The sequence below is a fragment of the Parambassis ranga genome, chromosome 24 (assembly GCF_900634625.1).
Source record: "Parambassis ranga chromosome 24, fParRan2.1, whole genome shotgun sequence".
Lineage (NCBI taxonomy): Eukaryota > Metazoa > Chordata > Actinopteri > Ambassidae > Parambassis > Parambassis ranga.
In genome coordinates, this window is record NC_041043.1 from 16,743,323 (window position 1) to 16,768,935 (window position 25,613).

The 25,613-nt window shown below is 46.9% G+C and overlaps 1 protein-coding gene and 1 non-coding gene across 2 annotated transcripts; one reads left to right on the forward strand and one right to left on the reverse strand.

Annotated features, from left to right (window-relative positions):
• Window positions 1–1,744: 1,744 nt before the first annotated feature.
• Window positions 1,745–25,582, reverse strand: cfap61 (cilia and flagella associated protein 61). Its single transcript, XM_028397968.1, has 25 exons — window positions 25,506–25,582; window positions 25,238–25,388; window positions 24,393–24,543; window positions 24,227–24,303; window positions 24,071–24,138; window positions 23,872–23,992; window positions 23,614–23,746; window positions 22,629–22,919; window positions 21,888–21,952; window positions 21,148–21,187; window positions 20,181–20,317; window positions 19,742–19,868; window positions 19,174–19,251; window positions 18,424–18,630; window positions 16,668–16,796; window positions 13,299–13,426; window positions 9,862–9,954; window positions 9,375–9,543; window positions 9,114–9,291; window positions 6,289–6,581; window positions 5,280–5,607; window positions 4,247–4,326; window positions 3,634–3,845; window positions 2,065–2,158; window positions 1,745–1,913 (listed from the first exon to the last, which is right to left on the reverse strand). The coding sequence occupies exons 2-25, from the start codon at window positions 25,378–25,380 to the stop codon at window positions 1,755–1,757; spliced, it is 3,501 nt and encodes a 1,166-aa protein (XP_028253769.1). The 5' UTR covers window positions 25,381–25,388; window positions 25,506–25,582; the 3' UTR covers window positions 1,745–1,754.
• Window positions 7,731–7,841, forward strand: trnal-caa (transfer RNA leucine (anticodon CAA)). Its single transcript has 2 exons — window positions 7,731–7,768; window positions 7,796–7,841. It is a non-coding gene; the product is annotated as a tRNA-Leu (tRNA).
• Window positions 25,583–25,613: the final 31 nt, after the last annotated feature.

The window sequence follows — 25,613 nt, forward strand, 5'->3', positions numbered from 1 at the left end:
TAGAACTCATGTCTGATCATTTCTTCAAATGTTTTAAGAAAACTGAGATTTTGCGTTTAATGTATTCTCTTATGATTTCTAACAAAGGAAGATGATATTATAGAGCACCTGTTTCCTACTGTCCCACAAAGAACAGAAACATTATGGAATCAAACACTGCCCGGCCATACAGGAGCATAACACCCCGTCCCTCAGCGTGATGCTACATCTTCTAATATCTGACTTCATGCTTGGACACCAGCAGTGTTTTCTCAGCCTGTGGTGGGCTGTGGTGTGTAAGTGCCGACATATGTTCTGTGTGTGTGCGGTTATTTTCCCGACAGGCTTCAGCTTAGCCTCATTAGCATACAGCTGTAGAGTGACACCCCCCCCCCTCCTCCTCCCAAAAAGCCACACAGCCACTTTCATCTGCGGCCGCTATACGGGGCCGTGTGATTGGTCACGCTGCTGCAGAGTCACAGAGCAGACTCTGTTACAGTTGGCACATTGTGGAGGAGATGCTGCTGCTGGAAGTAGAGGGGGGGGGGGTGTATGAGTATGTCAGAAATCCTCATTTTTACCATTTTAACTCAAATATAATGCAGATGAAAAGAAAACAGCTTCGGCGGTTTTAGAGATGAACTGAGATTAATGTTTGTTTTAATATTAAACACTGTGAATTGACCAGTTTTCTGCTCTGAGTGAATCATTGGATAAAGCATCAGGTGCTTTGGATTAAATGATATTTTAGGAATGGTGATCAAGCCCAGGTTCCACCCTCCTCCTCACTGTGTGCAGGACGCAGCACCTGATTTAAAGGCCATGCTGTGTGCTCGCTTACAAAACAACCTGAGGTCCAACAGCTGCCTACGTTTACAGGCACCACTTGTGTGGACTGGGACTATAGAGGAAGAGGTCTGGAATCCTGGACTCTCTCATCTCTTTGTCCACCTCGAAACAAAAGCGAGCTGAAGCCTGTCCTGCTTTGTGTACTCACTGTTTTCACTTTGCTGCCTCCGTGGCCATTGATGGCAAGATTTATTTATTTTTTATCTCAACTGATTTATTCAACCCGACAAACTGAGCTTGCGAACAGAAATAAAGTCACATTACGCTACATTTATCCTGCAAATATCAACTTCTAGTTAAAACAAACAGCCTCCGAGGCTGAAAATGAAGCTGCAGTACCTTCAGTGGCCACTTGAGGTGACAACAACAGCAGAAAAAAACACGTTTACATCCTGGTACAAAAATAAATTTGGTTTCTATCGATGTTGTCTTCATGAGAACTGTACAGTGGGAACTTTTATTTAACTCTCCAGTTTTTAATCATGTACACTTATATGTCACCAAAATGATTCTGGACGTTCTGCTTGAACAGTCAGACCCCCACCCCCACATGCTCCACAAACACAGCGCTATACTTCAGTAAATCTATAATGTGTGACATCATAGCCATGTTTCTGTCAAAATGAAAAAAAATGATGCTCAGCATCAACACAAATGCTGTTCTGCACTAAGCCTGACACCCAGGTGCTGCATCACCATGTTAATGTGGTGATAATGAAAAACATCTTCAGTCCTTTTCAGCACATCCTGACCAGAAATGTGGTTTTAGGATGAAGCTAAGCTAACCATGACTGATTAAAACACGCCTTCACATCATGTTGAAATATTCAAATGAACACACATTTTATTGTTTTTCTGTTCTGGGATGTTTGTGACTCAAAAGTGTGTGTATGTGTTTACACACACGTACCGGGCTCTTGGTGATGTCACAGCTGTCCCGGCGAGGCGAACATGGGCAGGAGGTTCCGGTTGTAGGTCAGATATTTCACAGCGCTGCTCCTCAGAGCCGCCTGTCTCTCTGCATCTCTAAGGCCGTCCTGAGGGAGGACGTCCTCCGTCATCATCTGCTGCCTCGACTCATCGTCCTGCAGAGACACGAGACTTTTACAGGCTGATAACAGAACAGGTCCTCCAGTGACTAGCAGGTCTACACTTCACAGTACTCAGGTATAAACACAGAACTTAAACAGGCTGCAGAGTCAGAGAGTAAAGCTGGATGTAAATGGAGGTGCACACCTTCGGTTTGGTGGAGGTGATCTGCTGAAGCTCCCGCTCAAAGTCGGAGAATCGGTCGTGGAAAATGGGCAAACACCAGCTCTGCCTGAAGAAACTACAACACACATTCTGTTATTAAGACGTGGAGGATCCTGATCTCACTGCCGACACAGGACTCAACGTTTTATTTAACTGTAACAGAACAATAAAAAATCAGTCAACGGACACTCAGACCTTCATGATTAAAAATGATAGAAGTTAAATAAGTTTATATAAAAAAGTTAAAGCAAATACATCACATTCTGACGCAGAGAAGGTAGAACTATAAAAAAATGATTATTTTATGAGCACGATTTACCCTGAGATGGAGCCAATAAAAGAAAGAAACCCTGATTCAGAGCTGAGCAGGTGAACGCACAGGACTGCTGGACCTCACAACATTCAGGCGCTCCCTTAACAAAATGTTAACAAGACCCAGTGTGGATATTTCCCCTCACTATACCTCAAGTATGTGAGCAAATGTTGCACTGACCCTTTAACGGCTCAGGGCTCAGAAGCCGCTCTAACTGTGCGGCCTGAATGACCCCCAGCCGCCACACGGTCAATCAATTATTTTAACGGCTCCTGATGCGCCGTCAGCCTCCACAATGACTTTACGAGTCAGCTGAGCGAGCGGCGTGACGGGGAACCGGCCTCCGCAGCGCCGAGGCTCGGCTTTGTCTCGGCCACAAAGACAGATTGGGGCACTGCATAAACAGATTAGGAGGCGGGGGGGACAATAGACGTTCATGTCTGGGGGTCATTTGTGTTGAAACCTCAGAAGCAGGTCACCCGCTGTTTGACACACACACACACACACACATACACACTGCAAAGTCACACCAGCAAACACACACACACAGAATAGACAAAAGACAGCGCAGGCCCGAACCTCGGCCGTCCACTCGTCCCCTGTGATTCTGACTGAAGTCATCAGTCAGGGGACACGGTGGACAGTGCTGTCCCCTCAGATGTAAACATCTGTTTGTACGACCACCTGCTGTGCAACACGTGCTCAACACAACGCTGACATGAAATTATACTACTGCAGGGGTGGACAAAATAATAGCAACACCATAACAATGCTGAAAATCAAATCAAATCAGTGAAACTGTCTCGTTGAGAAATCACAGTGTTTGTTTGCTTCCTGTATTCCTGATGAATAATAAAAACCTCCCTACACCGCTGTGTATGATGCAGCAGGACGACCTGTAATTTCTGCTGATGACTATGGCATTTTTCCTAGAATACGTTTGAACAGCCAATAATGTGCGTGATTCGTCACCATGGAAACACCAGGAAAACATACTACGAGGGTCGATACTCCCAGGCCTTGGAAAGTGAGTCAGTCACTTTACAGCAGAAATGAACATGCACAAAAAACATTTGGGTCTGTGCTCATAAGGTCCTTTAAATGGCCGCTGTACAGACAGACAACAACCTTAATAATGTTAAGTATATAATCAGAGGCATTTCCTTTACATTCTTCTGGGGACTGCTGTCGCTAAAAACACCTGCGTATGTCTGACATATGGTGACTGTGTGACTCACCTGTACAGGTCTTGGATCAGGCCCTGGGGGTAGCGGCTGGACAGCTGGCCCAGCAGCTGCTGGTGCTTCCCGTACAGACTCAGGTAATTGGAGACAGGAAGCGGCTTCAGGGACAGACAGGTGAGCGTCTCCACCAGTTCATAGCGGTCGAGGTGCAGACAGAAGTAGTCCCCCGTGTCCGCCCGGCCCGTCACGATGCCTCTGTCCTGTAGCTGCACAAACACGAGTCAGTGGGCGTGTTGTAAGAAAAATTATATTGTTTGGAACTATTTTCAGAGCAGGGGACATGTTGGACACAGAGTGAGGAGCTGTGTGTGTGGGTGGTCATGTTCAAGGTAATAAACATGTCAGCCAGTGCAACAGTATGACTCAGTCATGTTTACAGCAGCGCTGAGATAAGGGTGGAGTAAATGATCGGCTCCCTGCTGAACATGTAGAACATCCTGTGGAACTGAAATCAAATAAACCTCGCCTCTTATAAATAATTATACTGGACAATGTGTGAACATCAACAGCAGCATCACATGAAATCTGACGCTTCTAATCCAGCTACAACCAGTTCAGTTCAAATCAGCTCATGAAGCACATGAACCTGCTACAGGCTGAGAATCACCTGTTTAACGGCAGCACCCGTCGGGCTGGCAGCGGGTTTGGTCACATGCAGGTAGTGAAATCCTCCAGGAAGCTTCCCACCTGAGGGGGAAGCAAAAACATGCGACGGGTTAATAAGGGACAGAACTCAAGAGAATAAGACGCTGCGTGTGTGAATCCATGAGCCCTGAGCTGTGTTGTTGTTGAGGTGTGTCTGGTTGATAGCGTAGCATTAGCTTTTAGCTTCTGGTGATCATATTTAGGCTTCAAACATCATGAAGTGGAGTTCATTAGTGAAGATGATCCTGCTGAACTACACAGTGAGGATCAATACCTTTATTTATTTTATGTAATAAGAGATGCTAACTTCCTGTTTGGACTACACAAATGTGACACCCTGCTGCACAGTGAAAATATTGCAGATTAAAAAGACCAATGTGCTTCTTATCAGCAGAAATGTCCATTGAATGAGGCTCCCAGAGCTGGACGATGGCAGAAACACGACACAGCGTTAGCATCCGCCCACAGGAGAAAACAACAAGCGAGGCAATGAACTCAGATAACTGTGCTCTCCCCGAACACCGAAATCCTCCTGAAAAGTTCATGTGTTTCATCTGCCGGAGAGGGCCGAGCAGAGTGGCTGCTGTGTGTGTGTAACCTGCGGAGTGGCCTTGGTGACTGTGTGAATACACCGCCGCACAATGCTGCGGTTGGAGTGTCTGCCACAATAACATGGGCGGTGGGTGGGCGGGTGAAAGATTGGAAACTGCTTCACAAAAGCAAAATGAAAACATACTGGCAGAGCAGAGAAGGACGCCGAGGAGAGCATCGAGCTGCGCTAACCCTGAGAACATTCAGCAAGGAGCGGTAGCATCACAGAGCAGATGATCAATGTGAAGGAATTCAGTGATCAGGACAAACCTCCGATAAAAAGAACCGCCGCAGTTCTTCAGCTGCTTTCAACAAAAGCTGAAGATTATGGTTTGCAGAAACACACTGAGAACGATGAAATAAATCATAATAGCTGAACAGCAAATGGTTTCAGGAACTCTGACCTTGGACCTTGGCCTGTTTGTACAATGGAACGAGGCGGTCCACTTCAGGCGGCGGCTCCTCTGCGGGCTGCAGCGTCGGATCGAAAAGCGGCAGCATGGCGGCGGCCAGCTCCTGGCCCACTTCCTTGGAGTTGAAGTTGGCGTGCGACCATTCATCCGTGTAGTAGCGGCGAGAGAATTTGGTGAGAGGTCCGGCGCCGTAAATGGCCTCATCGCTGGTGTGGAAGGCGGAGCTTATAACCAGCCTGCTGTCAAAGACCAGGAAGGATTTGTTGATGCTCCTGAAGGCGTCGGAGTCGACTCCTTTGTTGGACAGATTGATGAACACCTGAAAAAAAAGACAATGAATAAAATCTGTTTCATCTGCTTCAGCACATTTCATATAATCCAGCATAGTCGAGTTTTCACCGTGTTACCATCACCCTTCAGGATGTTTCTTCACTGCCAGTGTAGCAACAAGCAGAAGAGCCAGATCAACCTGGGGATTGATTGACCCTGAGGCATCTGGTATGGACAGGCTGCAGCTGTTTGATTTTACGGGGGAGTTCAGATGATGAGGAAATAAAAGTAGAATTTGTAGAACTTTATCTCAGTTATTTTACATGTTGTGTCTCGTACCCTCAACACTGTGAATGTGGGCTTTTACCAGCCCGCTGAACGCGTCTCGAGATATTTGCCACATTTATTAATGTTCTGGACTCACAGCACATGAAATACTGAGAGTGAAATGTGAAAACCAGCGGACAGCAGAATCCTCTTCTGTCTGAGACAATGAGAACGACAGAAATGGGAAACACACCAAAATCATTCTGTGCTTGACAAACACAGTTTGCTTCCAGGAGGAAAATTACATCCAACCACCAGCCGCAGGCTGCCGAGCCGTTCCAGCTCCACCAGACACCTTGGCTGCTGACATGTCATTGTTTGGATATCGTTTCCTTTTGTAAAATCTAATAATGCTGCTGGGTGAAATCCTCCAGAATCTCAGTCGCCACAAACTTTGACTTACTCCACACTGCAGATGGAGAGGCTCTGCGTCGGTGGTGAATGACGCTGATGTGAGCAGGTCCGAGTGTTCGCTGCTGTTCATCTGGGCCAGGATGCAGTTATGGTGCACGTGGACCTCGGCGTTCTGCATGGCCCGCGTCACAGCCTGATCTACGGCCGAGTCTGTGAAACAGGAGGCGCACGGCTCAGGAGGCGGGAGGACCAGGTGGATGCGAGATCCGCGGATTCCCAGACTCAGCAAAGTCTCTACGGTGGTGTAGACGTCAAGGCTGTTCCCGTAAACGACGGCGTTATCTGAGAAGATGCAGGTAAGGGACAGTTAGCATGATGTGCAGGCACTGGCTGCTAATGTCAACGTGCTAACATGCTAACAGTGACAATGCTAAAATGCACAGTTAGCATGTAGAATGTTTTCCATGTTCACTAATCTGAGGGCAAACCTCGGACAGACTCACACAAACTAAGGATTATCCTGAAAGAAACCTGGGATTATACGAGACAGATTTAGAATTAAACCTGAGACTGACCCAGGATTAAAGGTGACAGAGATGGAATGAAACCTGATAAAACCTGGGATTATCCTGACAGAAAACTGGGATGAGAGAGAAATTATTATTAAACCTAGATTAAGATAGGGATTAATCGGACCAGTTTATTAACATGAGAACAGTCTGGGACAGAAAACAAAGATTAAACATGAAAATAAAACATGGGATTAAGACAAGACCATTTTTTGGGCTTGGTCCCAACAGTCACACGGTGGACACAACGCTTAGCGGTTATTGGTGCTAGCTGAAAAGTCTAAAAGACTAAAAAAGATCAATTTGTGGGTTCAGTTTCAGAGCTCTTGTTGGGATTATTTCTGGTTGTAGCACAGCAGATCTTTGCCTCTCAGTGAGGTGACCATGAACTTAACATATTCATTCCCACTGCAGAGGCTGATGATGACACAGATGTTTCCCTTTCTGAATCCTGCTCAGGCTTTTCTGAAAGAGGCCCTGCCCCAAACATGCATGAAGACAAATGAGACATGCGACCATGTAAGTGTGGGTCCATCCTCTGATGCTCACACCTCAGCTGAGAGGAGCCTCTGCACATCTCACACTCATACACACTCCTGTACAGTGACGGAGCTCCTCATCCGTCTCTGACAGGATTAAACCTTAAGAAAGCAGCCGTCATTCCAGAGGTGTGTGTGACACCTGACACAGGGTCAGTCTCTGTGTTTTAAAACACTTAGAACGACAGAAAATCCCTTTTAAACCAAGAGCAAATGGTCATTACTGATTTTAGAAAAATTTGGAATCAGTGTGTACAAGAAATGTCCCCACAGCTGTTACCAAGGCGCCGAGGTTTAGTCGGTCAGAGCGTCTGTCTTGTAAACAGGAGAATCGGGTTCAAATCCCAGCAGTGCCCTGGTGTCTGCTTTCTAGCTGTTGTAGTGTCAGGATGGCCGAGCGGTCTAAGGCGCCAGACTCAAGGAAAATCTCCTTCCACAGAGACGGGACTTCTGGTCTCCGAATGGAGGCGTGGGTTCGAATCCCACTTCTGACACATAACTTTAAAGAATTTCCCACTAAATAAAGGAATTCTGATTAAATGACACCTGATTTTTCCCCCAAGAGTTTAAATCAAGGACTCGAGGATTGTATTTTTAATAATGGTTTAAAAAATGTTTTTAAAAAACAGTCCTTGAGTCCAGCTGCCTCGATTTAAACTCTTGGAAATGACTATGACCTGGATGAATCAGAGCGTCCACAGATATACACCTGAACTTCAGTCCATCGATAAAGTATCTATCTAACGGTGGGAAGGTTAATGATCTGCAAGCATTCCATCATCAAATATCACTCATGTTTGAGAGATTAGAATAAAGGTTTTCTTTAAATTCACATTCCATTATTTGCTTTTTTTAAGCCTCTGCGTTCAGTTTTTCACCATCCTTGGAACCAGAGTCTGGTTGAAATCTAGCTAACAAGCCGATACTGCTAACCAAACAGTCTAAGACACAGTTGTATGGCACGAATCCATGTTCTCATAAATAACGGTGGAGTCTCTGTGTGTGACTACACCCCTCATTCATTAAATTACAGCAGATGGTTTGTTTCAGCTCAGATCAACAGGTCTGCTGTGACATCATGAAGCTCCAGGCCTTTACAGGCCGCTCCGGGCTCTGTCCGTGGTGCTGAACGTTCGGACCCCGTCTCGCTCGGACCCGGTCCGTCTGCGACCTCCAGCTCAGATGAAGCTCCCGCTCCTGCTCTGCTTTGCTTTTGAAGCAGCAGCTCTTTAAACAGTCACATCAGCGTGAGGAAGCACAAACTGCACAGAAAGTTTCTTTCCCATGAAATGTGTGGTGGATAAAATAAAATATTTTGTGTGACTGCACTCTGACATTTGCATACACTTCCTGTGTTCTCTTTGCTGTTATTATTAAAATATGGAAATAAACATGCTATCTGCAGAAGTCTGCCATCTCAATTTGCATTTATTAATGGTTTTCCTTCATAACTGGGATCAGCTAATTAGTATGTATAAAAGCCTCAGTCTAGATCACTGCACAATTCCTTCAGAGAGCAGATTAATTTTGCTTAATGACACTGTGTATTTTCCCTGCTCTGAAAAGCCCGGCTCTCAGAAAGTGATATGATAATGGAAAATGGATGGAAGAGGCCGACCTGATTCACCGAGATGAAAGATTTCTCTGCAGCTAATTAGCTGCTAATTATACTGGGGCACTTCAGCGATGACTGGCTCAGTAATGACATACTACTACAGATTAATTTTGGGTGCTGCGTGTGTTGGGGGGGGGAGGGGTTCACTTACCCTCCAGCTCCAAAAAGTTGGCGCAGAGCCAGCGGCGAGCAGCCGCGCAGTCGTGGAGGTCATTGAGGGTGAAGAGGTTGGAGGGGACGGGCCCGCTGTATCTGCGCCGAGAGGACTCAGGCTGCAGCTGGCTGTTTGTGACGGGCTGGCTGAGGTCCACGCCGGTGGGACACGGGACCTGCAGCATCACACGGACTCATTTAAAGGGACAGTTCACCACAGAAACCGGTCAGAAGCAGTTCTGTGGACCGTCTGACACACCTGGTACTGCAGGCCCGTGCAGAGGACGAGGTGTTCGTAGGTCACCTTCTCACCACCACACATCAGGACGTATTTGGACTTCCTGTTGATGCCCACCATCTTTCCCGTGACCACCCTGATGCAGGCCGACACCGGGGTCTGAGCCAGGTCTCTGCTGCTGTATGCATGGCTGCAGGGAGGAGAAATGTTAACGTGGACTCCATTTGAGAATGTTAGCATTAGCATTAGCACCATTTCACCAACACCACCAAGCCTCAGGGAGCAGTGATATTCTTCAGTATGTGTAATAAATAAAAGAGATATTTGAAAGAGTCTGTTGACTCGCAGCTATATGATCAGACATGCAGACTGCAGTATCTGGACGTGCTGTACACACTGATACTAGAATCTGCACCTTTACTGATGAATGAATACAGCAGATTTCCTCAGGAAGTGAAAGAAGCCACAACATGTGCTCATTCCTCTGTCTGCTGTTCAATCTGCTCACCTTGTAGACAGAAATCCGCCGTCCTCGTGGTTGTAGTCGCCGGGGAAACCGTGAGTTGAAATGAGGGTCAGGTTGTTGAACCTCAGGTGAGGGCTGTGAGAGAACAAACAACAGTGAATACACAGCAGCAGAGTGCTTTTTCCACCGCTCTGTGAGCTGCTCACAGAGCGGCATGTCTGCTACATGCAGCCTCCACGTGAGCCCAGGTCTGAGCACTGAAGGCGCCTTCTGGAGGTCTTTTTGGAAGTGTTTTTTTTTATTTTAGTGAATTAACAGTAGCTAACGGTCAGTCCGGACTTTGTCTTCTGATCTCCTGACGTAGTCCCTCAGAGACTCGGACTTGTGAGCATCTCTGCCACAGGCTGATCGCAGTCTAGTTCCATTCTATTGGAGTGTGAGGAGAACAGAATCTCCAGGACTCTGCTGGACTCAGGGTTCTGTCCTCAGACTCAGAAGCTCTTCTGTTAAATCACTGCAGGTTTCAGCTGCTTCATATTCAGAACATGAACCCTTTTTATTTCTAAACCACAGATGATGAATCCAGGTTTGAAAGTTCTCCACCCTGCATCTGTGGTTCCTCAATCCTCAACAGGACACCCCCACCCCTTGTGCGTTTACTGTCGGCAATATAACCCATCCCTTGTGATGCAAATGGCCTCTTTTGTTGCGGCCTGCAGGACATTACACGGCTGATAACGGCAGCTCCTGCGCTGGCTGAATAGCGGAGTGTGTACCTTGCAGCGTCCCGCCTTATCGCACGGCGCTCTGATCACCTCCTGCTCTGCTCTTATCTCTGCTTCCTGCTAAATTAACGCCCACCGGCACACATCGGCTGCACCAGACACCAATAACACTGCTGCTAAACTGATTGCTCTCACAGGAGGACTGTGTTATATTACTCCGTGAATGTAGCACCGCACAACGCTGTGTGTGAGTGTTTACATCTCCAGAGCGTAAAAAGTGTAAAAAGTAAAATGAGTGGACAGGAGACGACCTGTCGAGCAGGATGCCTCTCATGATAGGTATGTAGCATGGTTACAGTCATGTGGGAATGCGAGGGTTAAGTATGCTCTAGTCGCCCGTCTCTTGAAAAAGGATTTTTGGCACCCTGACTGTTTAATCGGACCACAGTGAAAGACAGAAAACTAGTGAAAAGCCTCATTCAAATGGAGTGGACCGTATGTTCTGATGTTGAGTCCAAACAGGAACGAGCTCCAGGTCACTGCAAGATGAATATTGATGATGAATATTGAAGCTTTCTTGCATTCAAACTATTTTGCAGCGGAGTTTTTTCTGTGACACCATCTGTTTCATTCTGAACCAAAATTTCTGAACTCCTGGTTTCTCAAATCAGCCAACTCTTCAGATTCATTTCCTGTCTGATCAGATGTATAGATTAGACTGTCGGACCACGTGGAAAATCATTAGTTGTCATCAGGAACATGAGCATAATCACAGCTCTATAATCTGGACAGAGATCAGACAATGGCTGCGGTCAAACTTTCTTGTTAATCTGTGGATGGATTTATGTGGCAGCACCGAGGCATTAAGGCCCATTATTGGTGTCTGGATGTGCCTGAATCAGCAGCTCTGGATTTGTTCTGTTATCAGCCGGTGACAGACGGCGGCGGCGGCCCTGCAGCCTGACCGCGGCGAGCAGAGGGCCGAGCCGCCGCAGAGCTCTTTATCTGTCTGACCCCGTCCCAGCCTGTAATGGAGTTTGGGGGGTTGGAGGTGCTGCTGGGCTGGATTCACTGAGCACGAGGAAATCAGTGTAAGGGGTGGAGGGGGTGGGTTTGTGGGCGGAGGGGGTCGCACATTTGGGCAGGGCTGATAAGGGGGGCCCCAGCAGGCCGAAACTGACCCATCTTTCACCCTCTGAATGCGTCGACGCCTCGCCATTAGCCGAGCGGACACTAACTGCCTCATTAGTCAACTCATTAGTGACAGCAAACACAGATCGCTGCAGCAGATCCCTGACGGGGGAAACAGTGGAGTGGCTAATTAAAGGGGGCCAGCGCTGGCCTCGCTGAATGCCAGGCCTCAGACAGCTGCATGTGCCCGCCCCGGCACCGCCGCCGTGCCAGCATCACCAGCTCCTGCACAAAACAACCACCCTGGTTGCCTGGCAGCTATCGGCCGGCTACGATTCAGCAGCCCCGCGCTTATTATTTGCCGGAACGGTTAATCTCACAAAGCGACGGACGAAGGCAAACACGTTCAGATGACGACCCGGAGTCAAGTGACATTTTCAGAGGCTGGATTCCTGGAATGAAAAGCGATAAAGGAATGAAAGAGGGGCAGCTCCTCCTGGGTTCAGGGTCTTCTGTGACAGACATGATACTTTTCATCACAGCAGCTTCGGGATGTCTATTGAAGCTCCTGCATCACCTCGGGCCTCTTCATGGGAGGATCTTTTGTGTTGTAACCACAGTTAGTGTGAATCTGTTCACTGGCACTTACAGATAACAATGACCCTCCCTCTGACTGCTGCAGGCACACTCTCCTTCACTCACACAGCATTTTCTCAGCAAGTTCTTCTTCTGTGATTCTCAGGACATGAGACATGGTTGAATCAGAATCTTAAATAAAGGAAAAACTCCCACTTAGGTGTCGGAACCCACAGTCCAGACCAGACCTGGGCAAAGCACGGCCCGCGGGCCAGACCCAAAGTTCTCAGACTGAAGAAACATTGTGCTGCATTGATACTAATCATGACAACATGCTAACCATCCAGCCATTTTATTGTACTGCGGTGTAATACCATTTTGAACCACTAGACGGTGTAGTGGGTCAGTGCAGCGTCTGGTCTGTCCATCCAGAGAGCAAAAGTCTCTGATCCTCACTGTGTAGTTCAGCAGGATCACCTTCAGTAATGAACTCCACTTCATGATGTTTGAAGCCTAAATATGATCACCAGAAGCTAAAAGCTAATGCTACGCTATCAACCAGCTACAGCACGGTCACATGACCACACCATCAGCTCCACCAGGTTCACCGCTCTGACCTCTGCTACAGCACAAACACCTGGAGGAGCTTTAATGACCTCGTCTGTAGTCCCATGTAGCCACTTGTTAGCATGTAGCCTTTGTTCAGACAGTAAACAGCCGTCAGTGGGATTCACTGTGTGTGTGGTAGAATAAAATGATCTATTCAGCACATCAGGCTTTAATATTAACCACAAACTAACTGAAAGAGAACATCTCAGACAGTTTACCATAGAAGAAGAGTGTGTGTGTGTGTGTGTGTGTCCTGTGTGAGTCCTTGGTGGAAACTTGGAGATGATGAAGGTACAAACAGGACTCACAGATGGTGGAAGCTTTGTGTGCTGCGCTTAACAAGGGTCTGAGCAACTTTTCACTGGTGACAGATAATCTGAGGAGAAACACTTTCATACGAGCTAACAGCCGTGTACTGAACATCCAGCAGAGACTCACCAGAAACAAAGCACCTCCAGGAAGGACAGCCCGGCGTCCGACGCCCCCACCACCACAATCCTGGCATTAACGGCCACCTTTGGTTCCATGGTCAACTTCCTGCTGATGAGGCAGAGGGCAAACGGCGCCTGGCGGCAACAGACAGAGGCTCAGTGGTTATATACGTTTTTAGGGAATGAGTTTTTGCATGTTGTCCAAATAACGTTAAAGGTAGGAGATTTCCTTCTGATGCACTTTGTGTTAAATTAGTGTAACTTCTCTTTACAATCCGATAGCAACCAGTTCGACAGTTTCTCATTAAAACGAAGAATATGACTCATCTGAAGCTATAAAACATAAAAACATCATCAATCCTCCGGGTGGACCCTGTAGGAGTATTGGCTGGTTGTCACTCTCTTCCTGCTCTGTGCACCAGAGAGGTACGTGCATGATGGCCGAAGTCACAGACCACAGCTCGTCTTCAGGTGATGTGCGTCCATGTGGTTGGAGGCGTGGCTTCAGGGTGAGCTCCGAGAGAAAGGGGCGTGTGTTTACTTTAAATCTGGCTGACTCTCACTGAGCTTTAAAACCTCCTCCCCTGCCTTTAACTGGATGAGGCAGGACCTGCTTTCACAGAGATCCATCATCATCTGTACTGTCTCTAAGAATACATTCATATTTGGAACACACTGTAGACACATGGACAGATAAACAGAGTGAAAGGAATTAGGAATACTAAAAGGTTTGAAGTCCTTCATAATCAGAACGTCCTGAACTGTTTTTACAGTTTTCTTGCTGGAAATGAAACCGAGAGATGAGAGAAGAAGCTCTGACGCTCAAAACAATCACACACAGCTGAAGTGGAGACTTCAGAGTATTTCACAGGCAATTCACAATAAATGATGTGAAGCCATTCAACAAACTGTTATTAATGCTGAGCTCAGCAGGAGACAGAAGCTTTAAAACCCTCCATGCTGCAGACACACCTGGAGACACAGTGAGTAACACTGAGCGTCCGGTATCTGACGTCATCTGATTGGCCAAGAGGTGATATCCCATTATAAGAGTGATATTAAGGTCTTGTGCAGCCCTATTTAAAAAACGTAGCTTTACATAAATCAACTACTAATCAATAATTAATAATCCATGTCGTCTGTAGCAGCTGGATATTTTTGTGCGTTCTGCTGTTTTTATTCATGTGATAATGATGATGTAGAATCCTGAGCTCAACAAACGCTGAGAGCGGCTCGGGACTCGGGCAGGATGGAAAGGATCAAATGTGCGACCTGGCAGTTAGAAAACACTTTCATGCAATAATTACAAAAGCGTCCTGCAGGAATTAGCCAAACACGCCCTTTCTAATTTCCCCAATTCCTCCGCCGCTGATCGTCTGTGGCCCTGTCTCTGAGATCTGAGGCGGCTAATGTCTCCTTCATTTTCTATAATTAGGCAGATTGGCCCCACAATGCACCTTGTTGGATGGAAACAGCGCTGAGTGGAAAAAAACCCAAGGGTGGAATTAACCTTTGTGTGATATTCAAATAATTTCCACGAGGGCCTGTGTGCTCGACATCTGTCACACACACACACACACACACACACACACACACACACACACACACACACACACACACACTGTGGCAGGAAATAAAGGAGCCTGTGGTTATTATACTATTATTTATACTATTATTTACAAAAGCAGTCAAAAAATATTTTATGTATTGTAAAGTTGACCAAACACAGAATGCTCTGGAGCACAGAGACCCTGCTATCCAAACTGAAACTGATCAGATAACTGATCGTTTTCAGCCTGTAGATTCAAGGCTTTGACATTTATTGAAGCTGAGCATCACTTTCTATGTACGAACCCTGCATTTGTTACCACGTGTGGGCAAATTAAATGCCTACATGCATCTATCTGAATGCTGCAGGAACTGAGCAGGCGGGGTAATCAGATGAACAAAGCCTCCGCCTCATCTGCATGTGAGGTGGAGCAGGTGCTGCAGCTCTTATCGGGCTGGAGGCGCCTCACCTTCTCCCACAATGACCACGACGGTGCAACACGATCCCACACCGACAGAGAGGGAACAGGTGCTTTAAATTTGATTAATCATCCCGAGGCCCCGGCATCAGCGGGGAGGCCGAGACAAAGCTCTTATCTGCACGGCGTTACCCAGGAGAAGGTGTGTGTGTGTGTGATGGAGTGAGATGAACACGTGAGTTTACACGGTGACAGCACAGCTCTAAAGAGCGCCGTGGTAAATATTTGGAGTGGGTTAAAATGAATCACAGCCACGCTAAGATCAGCCAGCCGTGAAGATGGAAGGCCAGAACATGACTCACGGTAGAATGTAAACAGAGATTATTCATCTGCCTCTTTTTCACCACTTCTTATTAAACTGGTACAACAGCTGCTCCAAAAACAGCCTCTGACTTCATGTGAATCGTGACGAGTTCAAAGACACACGAACGTCTCAGGTGCTGTTCTCAGCAGGAGAGAGGTCTAATTTTAACTTTGCTCTTTTACATTTTAAAATTCAAAGCTTAGAACAAACAGCCTCCAGGTAAATATCTGTATCCGTGTAGAAGGAGAGGACAGCATCAGAGTGACCACAGCTAAGATCAGAATCAGAAATACGTTATTAATCCCAGGGGGACATTGTTTAAATTAGATCTTCAGAGGTCTACATCCATCCAGAATCCATGTCTATCCAGACCAAATACAGTCCTACAACAGGTGGTCTGACCGTCACAGATCAGATCAGAAAACTGTGGAAGGTTCTCCAAACAGAGAAACAGAGAAGCTAGAGCCCTCTGCAGGCGGCTGGAGGAAGACGGACCCCTGCTACCACAGCGACCCGATGGACCGACCTGGTTTTGATAATGGGTCAGGGGATATCCTGAAAACGCCTGCAGACAGATGCTCTCTGATTTTTGTCATGTGACTGGTGATGACATGTGATTCGCTCATGGCCTCCTGGTGGTGCGGAGCAGTGCTGAATCTTTTGTTTTTCAAAAAATGTTGTTGGTGCAAACACTGTATTTTTGGAGGATGTTTAACTGAGCCCTGTAGACTGAACTACAGACCCAACTGTTTGTTTAGGGACAGCATGTCAGGCCCAGGAGTGGAGGGGTTAACTGTAGGATGTCTGTACTAATGTGTGCACAGCAGACCATGTCAAACAGACTACAGCCTGTCAGTGCTCATTCCATCATACTGAGCCTTTCGTAGTTCTCCTTCCATATCTACACTGTGTGAACCACCAGCCCTTCCCTGTTGAAACAGCTCCGCCTAGTGGCCACTCTGAAAGCCTGCGGCGCTCCCTTCCATCAGCCCATCTACATTCTCTGGCAAGCTGCTTCCTGTCAAGCAGCTGCTGCCGTGCCCACCTGGTCCTCTGTGAGCCGCCTGGACGGGCCGTTGACGCCGAGCTCCTCCAGCGGGTAGATGATCTGGCGTCGTGGGCGCACGGGGACGGCACAGTTGAGGATAAACTCCAGATGGTGGACGCAGGAATTCTGAGTGCAGAGGAAGAGGGCAAAGTCAGCTCAGAGAGACAATCCCCTCTGAGGGTTAACAGCTTCAGTTTGGGGGCTCAAGGGGGCAACTGGAGGGCTGCACAGTGATAATGAGCTCTGGTGAAGAGGTTAGATGATGCAAGGTTTACATCACCCGGTGCTTCACCCACAGCTAATTCTCTGCTTATCTTCTGCCATTATTCTATTTGCACATCATCATCTTCCAATCTGGCGCCTGCTTGTGGAAGGTAATTAGCAGAGGAAGTGGAGGCCTCTACACGTCGAGGAAATGTCTTATTATGGTGTGGAGAGGTGGAGCTGGCAGCAGTGTCAACACCTGCTGCCCCCGATCCCCAGGACGGCAGCCTGCGCTGCAAAAAATGACCCGACTCTGGTCGACTCACACACACTGTAACATCTGAGTTACACTAATAAAAACCTTACAATCACACAACACAGCCTCTCAGACTCACATGAGCAGCGTTTAAACTTTAAACTAAAAGCTTTGACGCCATTATTTTGGTCATTGTACAAACACACTTTAGACACACTTTTAACAGCCCGTCCATGAGGTGGACATTTCAGTCCCTGAAAACCACCTGTGTGCGTCTGTCTCCGGCAGCATGTCCGTGCTCAGTGACTGCTCTCGTGGAAGTTATGTATTGATCTGGTGGCAGGTGTCTGTTTACTTCCTGTTCATGTCGGTGTACTGATGGTGTGTGAGACAGTCCTAGTCCTCTATGACCCCGTTCACTGGGGAAATCAATCCAGCTTGAGCGGGATTCGGGCCATATCTGGATATATCCTGATTTTTCTGAGTGTGAACACCGTGAATCCGGCTATATCCAGATTCGGAGGTGGATCTAGCCGGTTTGGTACATATCTGGCTCAGGTCTGAACGCAAATGTAGCTAGCGAATCCAGCTAGCGACGTGATACTTCCGGTTTACGGGGACAGTGTCCGGGTCACGTACAAAAGCCGTATGTAAACAACCATCGAACTACGACAGCTTTGCCCCGAGTTTATTTTCAGCAGGGCTTCAAAGGAATAAACTGCTTTTAGAACCGGAAAAAAAAAGAAAAGAACGAGCGACACTGGACAAAAAACACACACGATGCATGTGCACACGCGGTCCTACCGCAGCCTGAACGGACTCTGTATATTACGAGGCGCCACCTAGTGGTTTGGAGGACAACAAACAAGCCGGATTACGCCGGATTGAGCGCGGACACACGTGTGAGATTTGAAATTAGGTCTGAACGTATCCAGCTTAAAGACTATCCAGATACAATCCTGCTCTAGCTGGATAACTTTCTCCAGTGTGAACGGGGCCTATGAGGAGGGTAAATGGGGCTAAAATAATTTTTCTCTATGGAACAGGAACAACAACAACAGAAATAGAAGATGTATAAATGATAACAGGAGGAAACATGAAGTTCTTGGAGGTTAACAGTGAACAATCACTCCCTCACATGATCCGACTTGTCTTGAAGGATATTTCTTGCAGCGTGCAGACTGAGGCTCATTACACTAATGACAGCATGTATCTGAGCGGACATGCATACAGGCTGGAAGGGGCCTGATGATGAGGGGCCAGCGAGGCCCTGAGGGGTCCCTGTGCACTCACCTCCTGGCTGTGGTAGGGGGGATAGACCCGGTGGTACAGGCAGGATCTGTGAGCCAGCCGAAGGACCTCCTTAAACACGTGCCTGCTGAAGTGCTGGAAGGAGGGCCTGAGGACCGAGTGGAGGATCTGAGCATGCTCGTCGTAGCGATGGTGGCTGAAATAGATGAAGTTCTCGATGTTGTAGTTTGCACGGACGTACTCGATGTCCTGACAGAGACAGGATCGTGTCATGTTCATTAAAACAGAGGAGAGCTGAGTTCTCTCACCATTGGTTCATTTAAACAACAACTAAAATTAAACTTTAAACAAAAACAAGTGTGATTTGTCTGACTTTGTACAAGGTCTTTGAATGCATCGTGCGTAAAGCAGAAAATATCAAAACGACTCTTTTCTGCAGTAATGTCATCAGAATATAAGAAAATGCTCTTCTGCACTAAGCGTGTCGCCCAGATGCTGCAGCCTCCTGACAGGAGAACAGATGTGTGTTTTCATTTTCGTATAATCGATAATTATGCATTTTCTTCTGATTTCTGTCTGTTATTCTGCACACAGACATGTCTGAGCTCTCTCTGTTTGCAGCCATGATGGCGCTGTTTCCACAGAGAAGCGTGACTTGTTGCAGTGGACGAAGGGACCACGCTGACTGATCATGTGACAGGGACCTCTTTGTGTATTTCCTGATTTGTGTTTCTCAGCATTCTGCATGTTTCCATTGTGCTGAAATCATAAAAATAAACACGTCACGCTCACCTGCTCGTCTCTGATGATGACTATTCCTACAACCTCACCGCCCGCCTGAGCGATGAAGGCCTGCAGCGACACCGCGTCCTAAGAAGCATGAAAAAAAAAAAACCTGAAACATGGAAACCTGTGTGTGTGTGTGTGTGCTGAACTGAGCACGAGCACTTTCTCTTGCACTGGCTGAGTCCAGTGCCATGAATACACATGAAGTGGCTGCATTCTCATTTGAGAAGTAATTATCAGTTTTGGAGCTGCGGCGGTGACAGCTGGGGTGTCAGTCAGAGAGGAAAATCCGTTCAGCTGAATTCTCACCAATCTGTTCCCTGGCATACGTGCGATATTCCTCGTTATTCCAAGACAATCATCAGACCAGCTCCAGGCACACTTGATGGTCCAAAATAATCATCGTCGTGTTTTAAAATTAAAGGAAAAAGAAGAGCGGCCAAAACATCAGATTTTAACTGTTAAAACTGGAGGTTTTCTCCTTGCTCCTGGCACAGCAGTGCTACATTAGCGTAGCACTTATGTGTTAGTGTGCCTGTTTTTAACATTTAACTTTATCTGTGTGTTGACTGACCACATCAGCGCAGGTCTTGTAGAAGCTGTCCAGGTCCTGCAGCAGGGACTCTCCCAGGCTCAGATCCCTCAGCAGTGCGGAGACAGCGGGCCGGTCTGCAGACACCGCCGGCCTCACGTCCACACTCCTGCAAGGACACACACACATTTAACCCTCAAACTGAGAGGAGCGCTGCTCTCTGAAGACTATTTTTACTGCTTCTCACAGGATTTGTAGACCCCTTGTGGTCGCGGTCAGCATTGCTGGGACAATGATTAACAGATAATAACTTTACAGATTTTTCAAGACCAAGTAAGTAGTTTGATGTTGACATTTTGGATGCAGCATCTTTGTCAGCGTGTACCGCCTGTAAATATCCATTGGTTTTTTATGATCCAGATACTCGCTGACCAGCGTGTGGTTCTGTACTTGCTGTTATCTGCCTCTGTCTTTAACCCACCTGAATCCAGCTCGGTGAAAGATGTAAAGTTCATGGGGCAGGGAGCGGGTGGGGCGTGGCGGCACCCTGATGAAGTGCTGTGATAAGGGGAGCTCGGGGGACGCAGTCAGCACCCTGATGATGCAGATGTCCAGGTGCTGAGAGACAGGGACAACGCAGAGATCACAGGAGGCAGATAAAGGGTTAAAACACATTCTTATTGGAGGTGAGCTTTAGTTTCTTACTTATATTATCTCAGACAACACCGTGATGTTCAGAGTTACATTTGTGTTTGTAGAGTTTGTCTATAGGATGTTTCAGGCTGCTCTGTGCCTTTGTCTTGTTCAGCTCTTGACGACTCTACACTGGATAGAATTCGGGGGTCTGCTGGCCTGAAGGCTGCAGTAAACTTCCTGTCTCTCTACCCTTCATTTAACCATGTGAAGTCATAAAAAACATGCTTGACATGACTTCACATAGCAGTGATTAAAGGAAGACTTAAACCCCGCTCACACTGGGACAAAAAAAAAAAAACGCACAACGCATGTGCACACGCAGTCCTACCGCAGCCTGAATGGACTCTGTATATTATGAGGCGCCACCTAGTGGTTTGGAGGACAACAAACAAGCCGGATTAAGCACGGACACACGTGTGTGATAGCTAGATTTAAAAATAGGTCTGAACATATCCAGATTAACTTTCTCCAGTGTGAACGGGGCCTTAAACTAACTAGTTAAAAAGCTTCTCGTCACACCCTCTCCTCTACTGTCAAACTGCCAGAACAAAGACCTGAGGGGTCTGAGACATCAGTCAGGTCTGAGGTCTGACTTCAGCGTCCCGTCAGTTTCAGTCCCTCCTCCTTCTTTCTACATTACATTCAACAGATTTTTAATCTGATGTAATTGTTGCGTGTTCGGTCATTCCTTGGACACAGGAGTGTATATTTGAACTCTCCCCACACAGTCAAAGTGTTTGGATGGTACTCACGGGGAAGCGTCTGAATATGTATGGAATAAAGTCCACGGATCTGGAAGAGAGAAAGAAGAAGTGAAAGTCTGCGTCTGTGCCAAGTGGCTGATCGCTGTGGTGGAACCACTGGCCCGCCAGCGCGCCCGCCGCTTCCAGCTCAACTTCTCGCCTTCAACTCTCTTGTCACTTTAAGCGCAGCTCTCATTAATAACGTGCTCACTCTCGGCGGGAAGCAACGCGACTCCATATTCAGTAACAGCTGGGAGGTGAGGCGGTGGTGAGAGGCGCTCAGCGGGAGCCAACTAACAGTCACTCTCCCTGCTCCAACGCAGCATATGACTGATGCAGCTCTGGACGGCTGCCACCGTGCTGCCTCCGAAGTGAGAAAAATATTTTAACGAGAAACATGGAAGCCTTCAGAATGTCGCTCCCGCTCCTTCATGCTGTCCAGATTTTATAGAAATAAGGTTTTTGTCAAATTTTTCCTTTCACATGTAAATAATCATTTGTAAGAATTTAAGACAATATGTTATAGAATTATTTTTTGTGTCTGTGACTCTTCGCTCAAACCCTTCTACAGATAGAGATGCTTTATTCATCCCCACGGGCACATTCAGGATCTCTTTCAAAAGTTTTACTACGTTTTACAGCTGCTCACAATCACGAGGACACATTTGTAGTGAGAACCTGTGAGTCAGACACAGTGTGTGTGTTCATGCTGAAGGAACGTGTCCGTGAATGAAGAGTGTGTAACGTACCTCATTTCATAATCCTTGTCGATCACAAAGAGCTGAACACAGAAAGTGTTTCGTTTCTCCTCCCGCTGAGATGAAAGCAACAGACAACAAAGACCGACATGAGGTCAGAGCAGCATTCAAAGTCATGACAGCCTTACATTTACATTGGAGGGTAAAGCCAACACAACACTGCATGTCACGTTTTCCAGAATTATAATTATTATAATGAACTGTTTTTGAATATTTAAAGGACCAGACAGGTGGATTCAGTGACATCTAGTGGAGGATCTGCAGATTGCAACCATGTGCACGCTGCTCTCTTTCTGAGCCGCAGCAGAAATGTCACGTTTACGATTCACATTACACTCATGTTGACCTTCTGCAGAGTGATCCACCTGTTTTACTGGGCCAGGGTTGACTTTGATTTGCAGCAAACAGCTTTGTGCCACAGGTTTAACCTCCTTCAGACACAGAGGGGGTTTGTAGAAGAACAGGTGGATGCTTCTGTCACCAACTGTTCATTATGTTTTTGTTTTGTACAAAAGTGGCTCATCCTATAAATGTGTGAATGATGTTTTAAAATATCCAAGAGCTTAAATCGAGGCAACTCGAGCGGCGAAACGTCTTCAAAAAACAATCCTTGAGTCCAGTTGCTTCGATTTAAACGCTTGGAAATGACTAAGACCTGGATGAATGACAGCATCCACAGATATGATGTCTTAAAATGTCTCTCTGAGGTGTGTGAGTTGTTGAACTGTGTACCCGTTGCCGAGTCAGTTCCTGGTGGTCTCTGCTCGGAGCAGCGGGTTCCTGGTGGTCTCTGCTCGGAGCTGCGGGTTCCTGGTGGTCTCTGCTCGGAGCAGCAGGTTCCTGGTGGTCTCTGCTCGGAGCTGCGGGTTCCTGGTGGTCTCTGCTCAGAGCTGCGGGTTCCTGGTGGTTCTGCGGCTGCACTTTGTACAAACATTCAAACTCGCTCAGCTCAAAGTTGTCACGGAGGAGCTTCAGATCCTCGTCAGCACTACCGCTGAGGAAGCCAACAATGACTCCATCAATCTGTGGAGGAAACACACGCTCACATGTTACTGCTGCTCGTCAGCAGCCCTGCAGGCTCCAGCAGAGCTCGGGTCGACCCTCTGATTCACAGACCTTCTGTACAGGAGCCTCTTTAATAATATTTCTGTAGCTCTGCATCACATCTTCTACCTCAGCAAGCAGAACCACGTGTGACATCTTGAAGAAGGTGATTTTAAAAACTATGGATACGTCTTACAAACAGATATTAACAGTCATAACGCAGGACAATAAAAGGTTTAAAGTCCACATTCTGCAGCTCCCGAGGACTCCAGCGTGCAGAGAATCAGCAGCCAAACCCTTTGGGACAATGTTGGATTGTTTGTTCTCTGAGCGCTGAACATAATCAGACAAAAAGCCCAAAATGCTTCAGATGTCTGGACACAATATGTTCAGTGAGAGCATGTCTTGGCCAAGTATCAGCTCGTATCTGCCACATGCCGCCGTGAACACATGTCACTTGCGGGGAGGGGAGCGGAGATCTGTCGTCTCCCAGGTCCCGAGGGAACGAACCCCAGCGGGGTTTCTGACAGTCAGTCAACGCGTCCTCAGCCGGCCCGCGTTACATTTTTAGAGCCGAGCGGCCGAACAGAAGCGACTGAATCAGACTGTCTGCATTGTTTCAGTGGCATAGTCACAGTTTATCTGTGAGAAAAGGCTCCGAGCGGAAACACACCTCACAGACAGCACACAGAAGGTCCTCGCTCTGATTCTCAATGAGCTCCGCCAGGAAGTACTGCTGCTCCATGATGGACGCTAGCTCCGTCCTGTCTTCAAATATGGGTATGATGTCATCAACATCCTCAACCCTGAGAGATACAGAAGCAGGAGTAACATAACCCACACATCAACATGTTCACATTAATATCATCACACTGTACAGCTTCTTTGTTTTCATGGGTGGTGCACGTGTGGAGGAATCGGCTGAGATCACCTGGCTGGGCGGACGTGAAGCTGTGGACAGTGCCCCCGTCTGTGGCAGATGAAGGCGGAGCACTCAGGACCCGGCACCATCAGGCGCTGCAGCGGCTCAAACATGTCGGCCAGAGCCGGCTCTGGACACACAAGTCACAAAGCTCAGTCTCATCAAAATGAAGCACAGACAGTAAACGTTATATTTCATGACTTTTCACCTAAATCACCAGCGCTCGGGACGACCAAGCAGACGTATTCAAGCTCTGCAATGGCACTAAAGACCGCCCTGTAAGGAGAATCGTGATGATCAAGAAAACAAGCAGCTAATCAGACATCAGTTACATCTCGACAGCGTGCAGTTTCATTTTTCATACCTCATTATCATCTTTCCACCGGCAGCTGCAAAATCTGTCTGAGCCACAAAGAGGTGGAGGAAGAGTGTGTTGACAGGCTGCAGAGGAAGCACAGTTAAAGCAGCTTCCTCCAATGTCTGTCCACTTCACTGTGGTTTAATGATTAGAAGGAACACCTGATACACACCGTGCAGCCTTCAACGCTGAAGTGTTTCTGCAGGAAAGGTTCCCAGCGAGCCGGATCCACCAAGTCTCCAGCAGGGTGATCGAAGAAGGAAGCGTGAGCCAGGATGTCGTCCTTCTCAGTGTCCAGAGTCACAGCCAGGTTGGCTTTCTCCCTGAGAGGTCCAGAAGACACGACAGCAAAGCTCGGAGACGTTTTTACACAAAGACACCCTGCATGTGGCCCGACGAGGGCCGTTCCTACAGCGACTGCAGCTAATACTCTCCAAATTATTTGACTTCAGAAATGTTGTCACACCATGAACCACAGGTAGGAACCTGACTAACTAAAGCCAGCGTGAGGCACACGAGGTAAAGAACATGAAAGGACCAATTATATAAATAAATATTCAGTCTTAGGAAAGTCTAAAAATAACAGGTGACACGCATGTATGTATGATTATATAACTCTACCACTTCTATCAGTGTATAGTTAAAATAATCTAAAACAGAAAAGCACACTGTAAGAAATATAATCAGAAACTGAATCATGAACAATAAGAACTGTTTGTATTATTATTATTATTATTATTATTATTATTATTATTACACACATGTTTCTGTGCTTCTTGTATACTTTCGTGTATATTTATAATTATTTAATTATAAATTATTATTTTTTTATAATTGTTTAATTATAAATTATTATTTTTTTATTATTATTTTTTTATAATTATTTATAAGTTATTTACAGAGTAAATAATTCATATATTGTTAATTCTATTAACTGATGACACAGTATTTAAAGCCATAAATATAAATATAAATATATATAACCAGCCAAATTCTCCTTCAGGCCGTGGTTCTTACAGGAGGCGGATCACGTCGACCCGTCCGAACAGCGCCAGCGCTGCGGGGCTGACCAGGCTGTCGATGCCCTGAGCGTCCGCGGATTCGCTCCTCCTCGCCGCCACGGCTTCCTCCCGGCCGCCGGCCGAACGTATCGTCCTCATCCCGGTTCCTGTGAGAAAACATCAGCTAATGGCTACAACATGCTAACGGGAAACAGGACCGGTGTGGCTAATGTTAGCTGGTGGATAAACTAAATAAATATAATGTGTTCTATATTCTGACTCACCGTTTAAAGGGTGTTTTTCCAGTGAAGACTTTTAATATGTTTAATCCTTAGTATGGACAAATATCCGTCCAGCTAATATAAAAACTGTAACTTCAGGTGCGTGTGCGA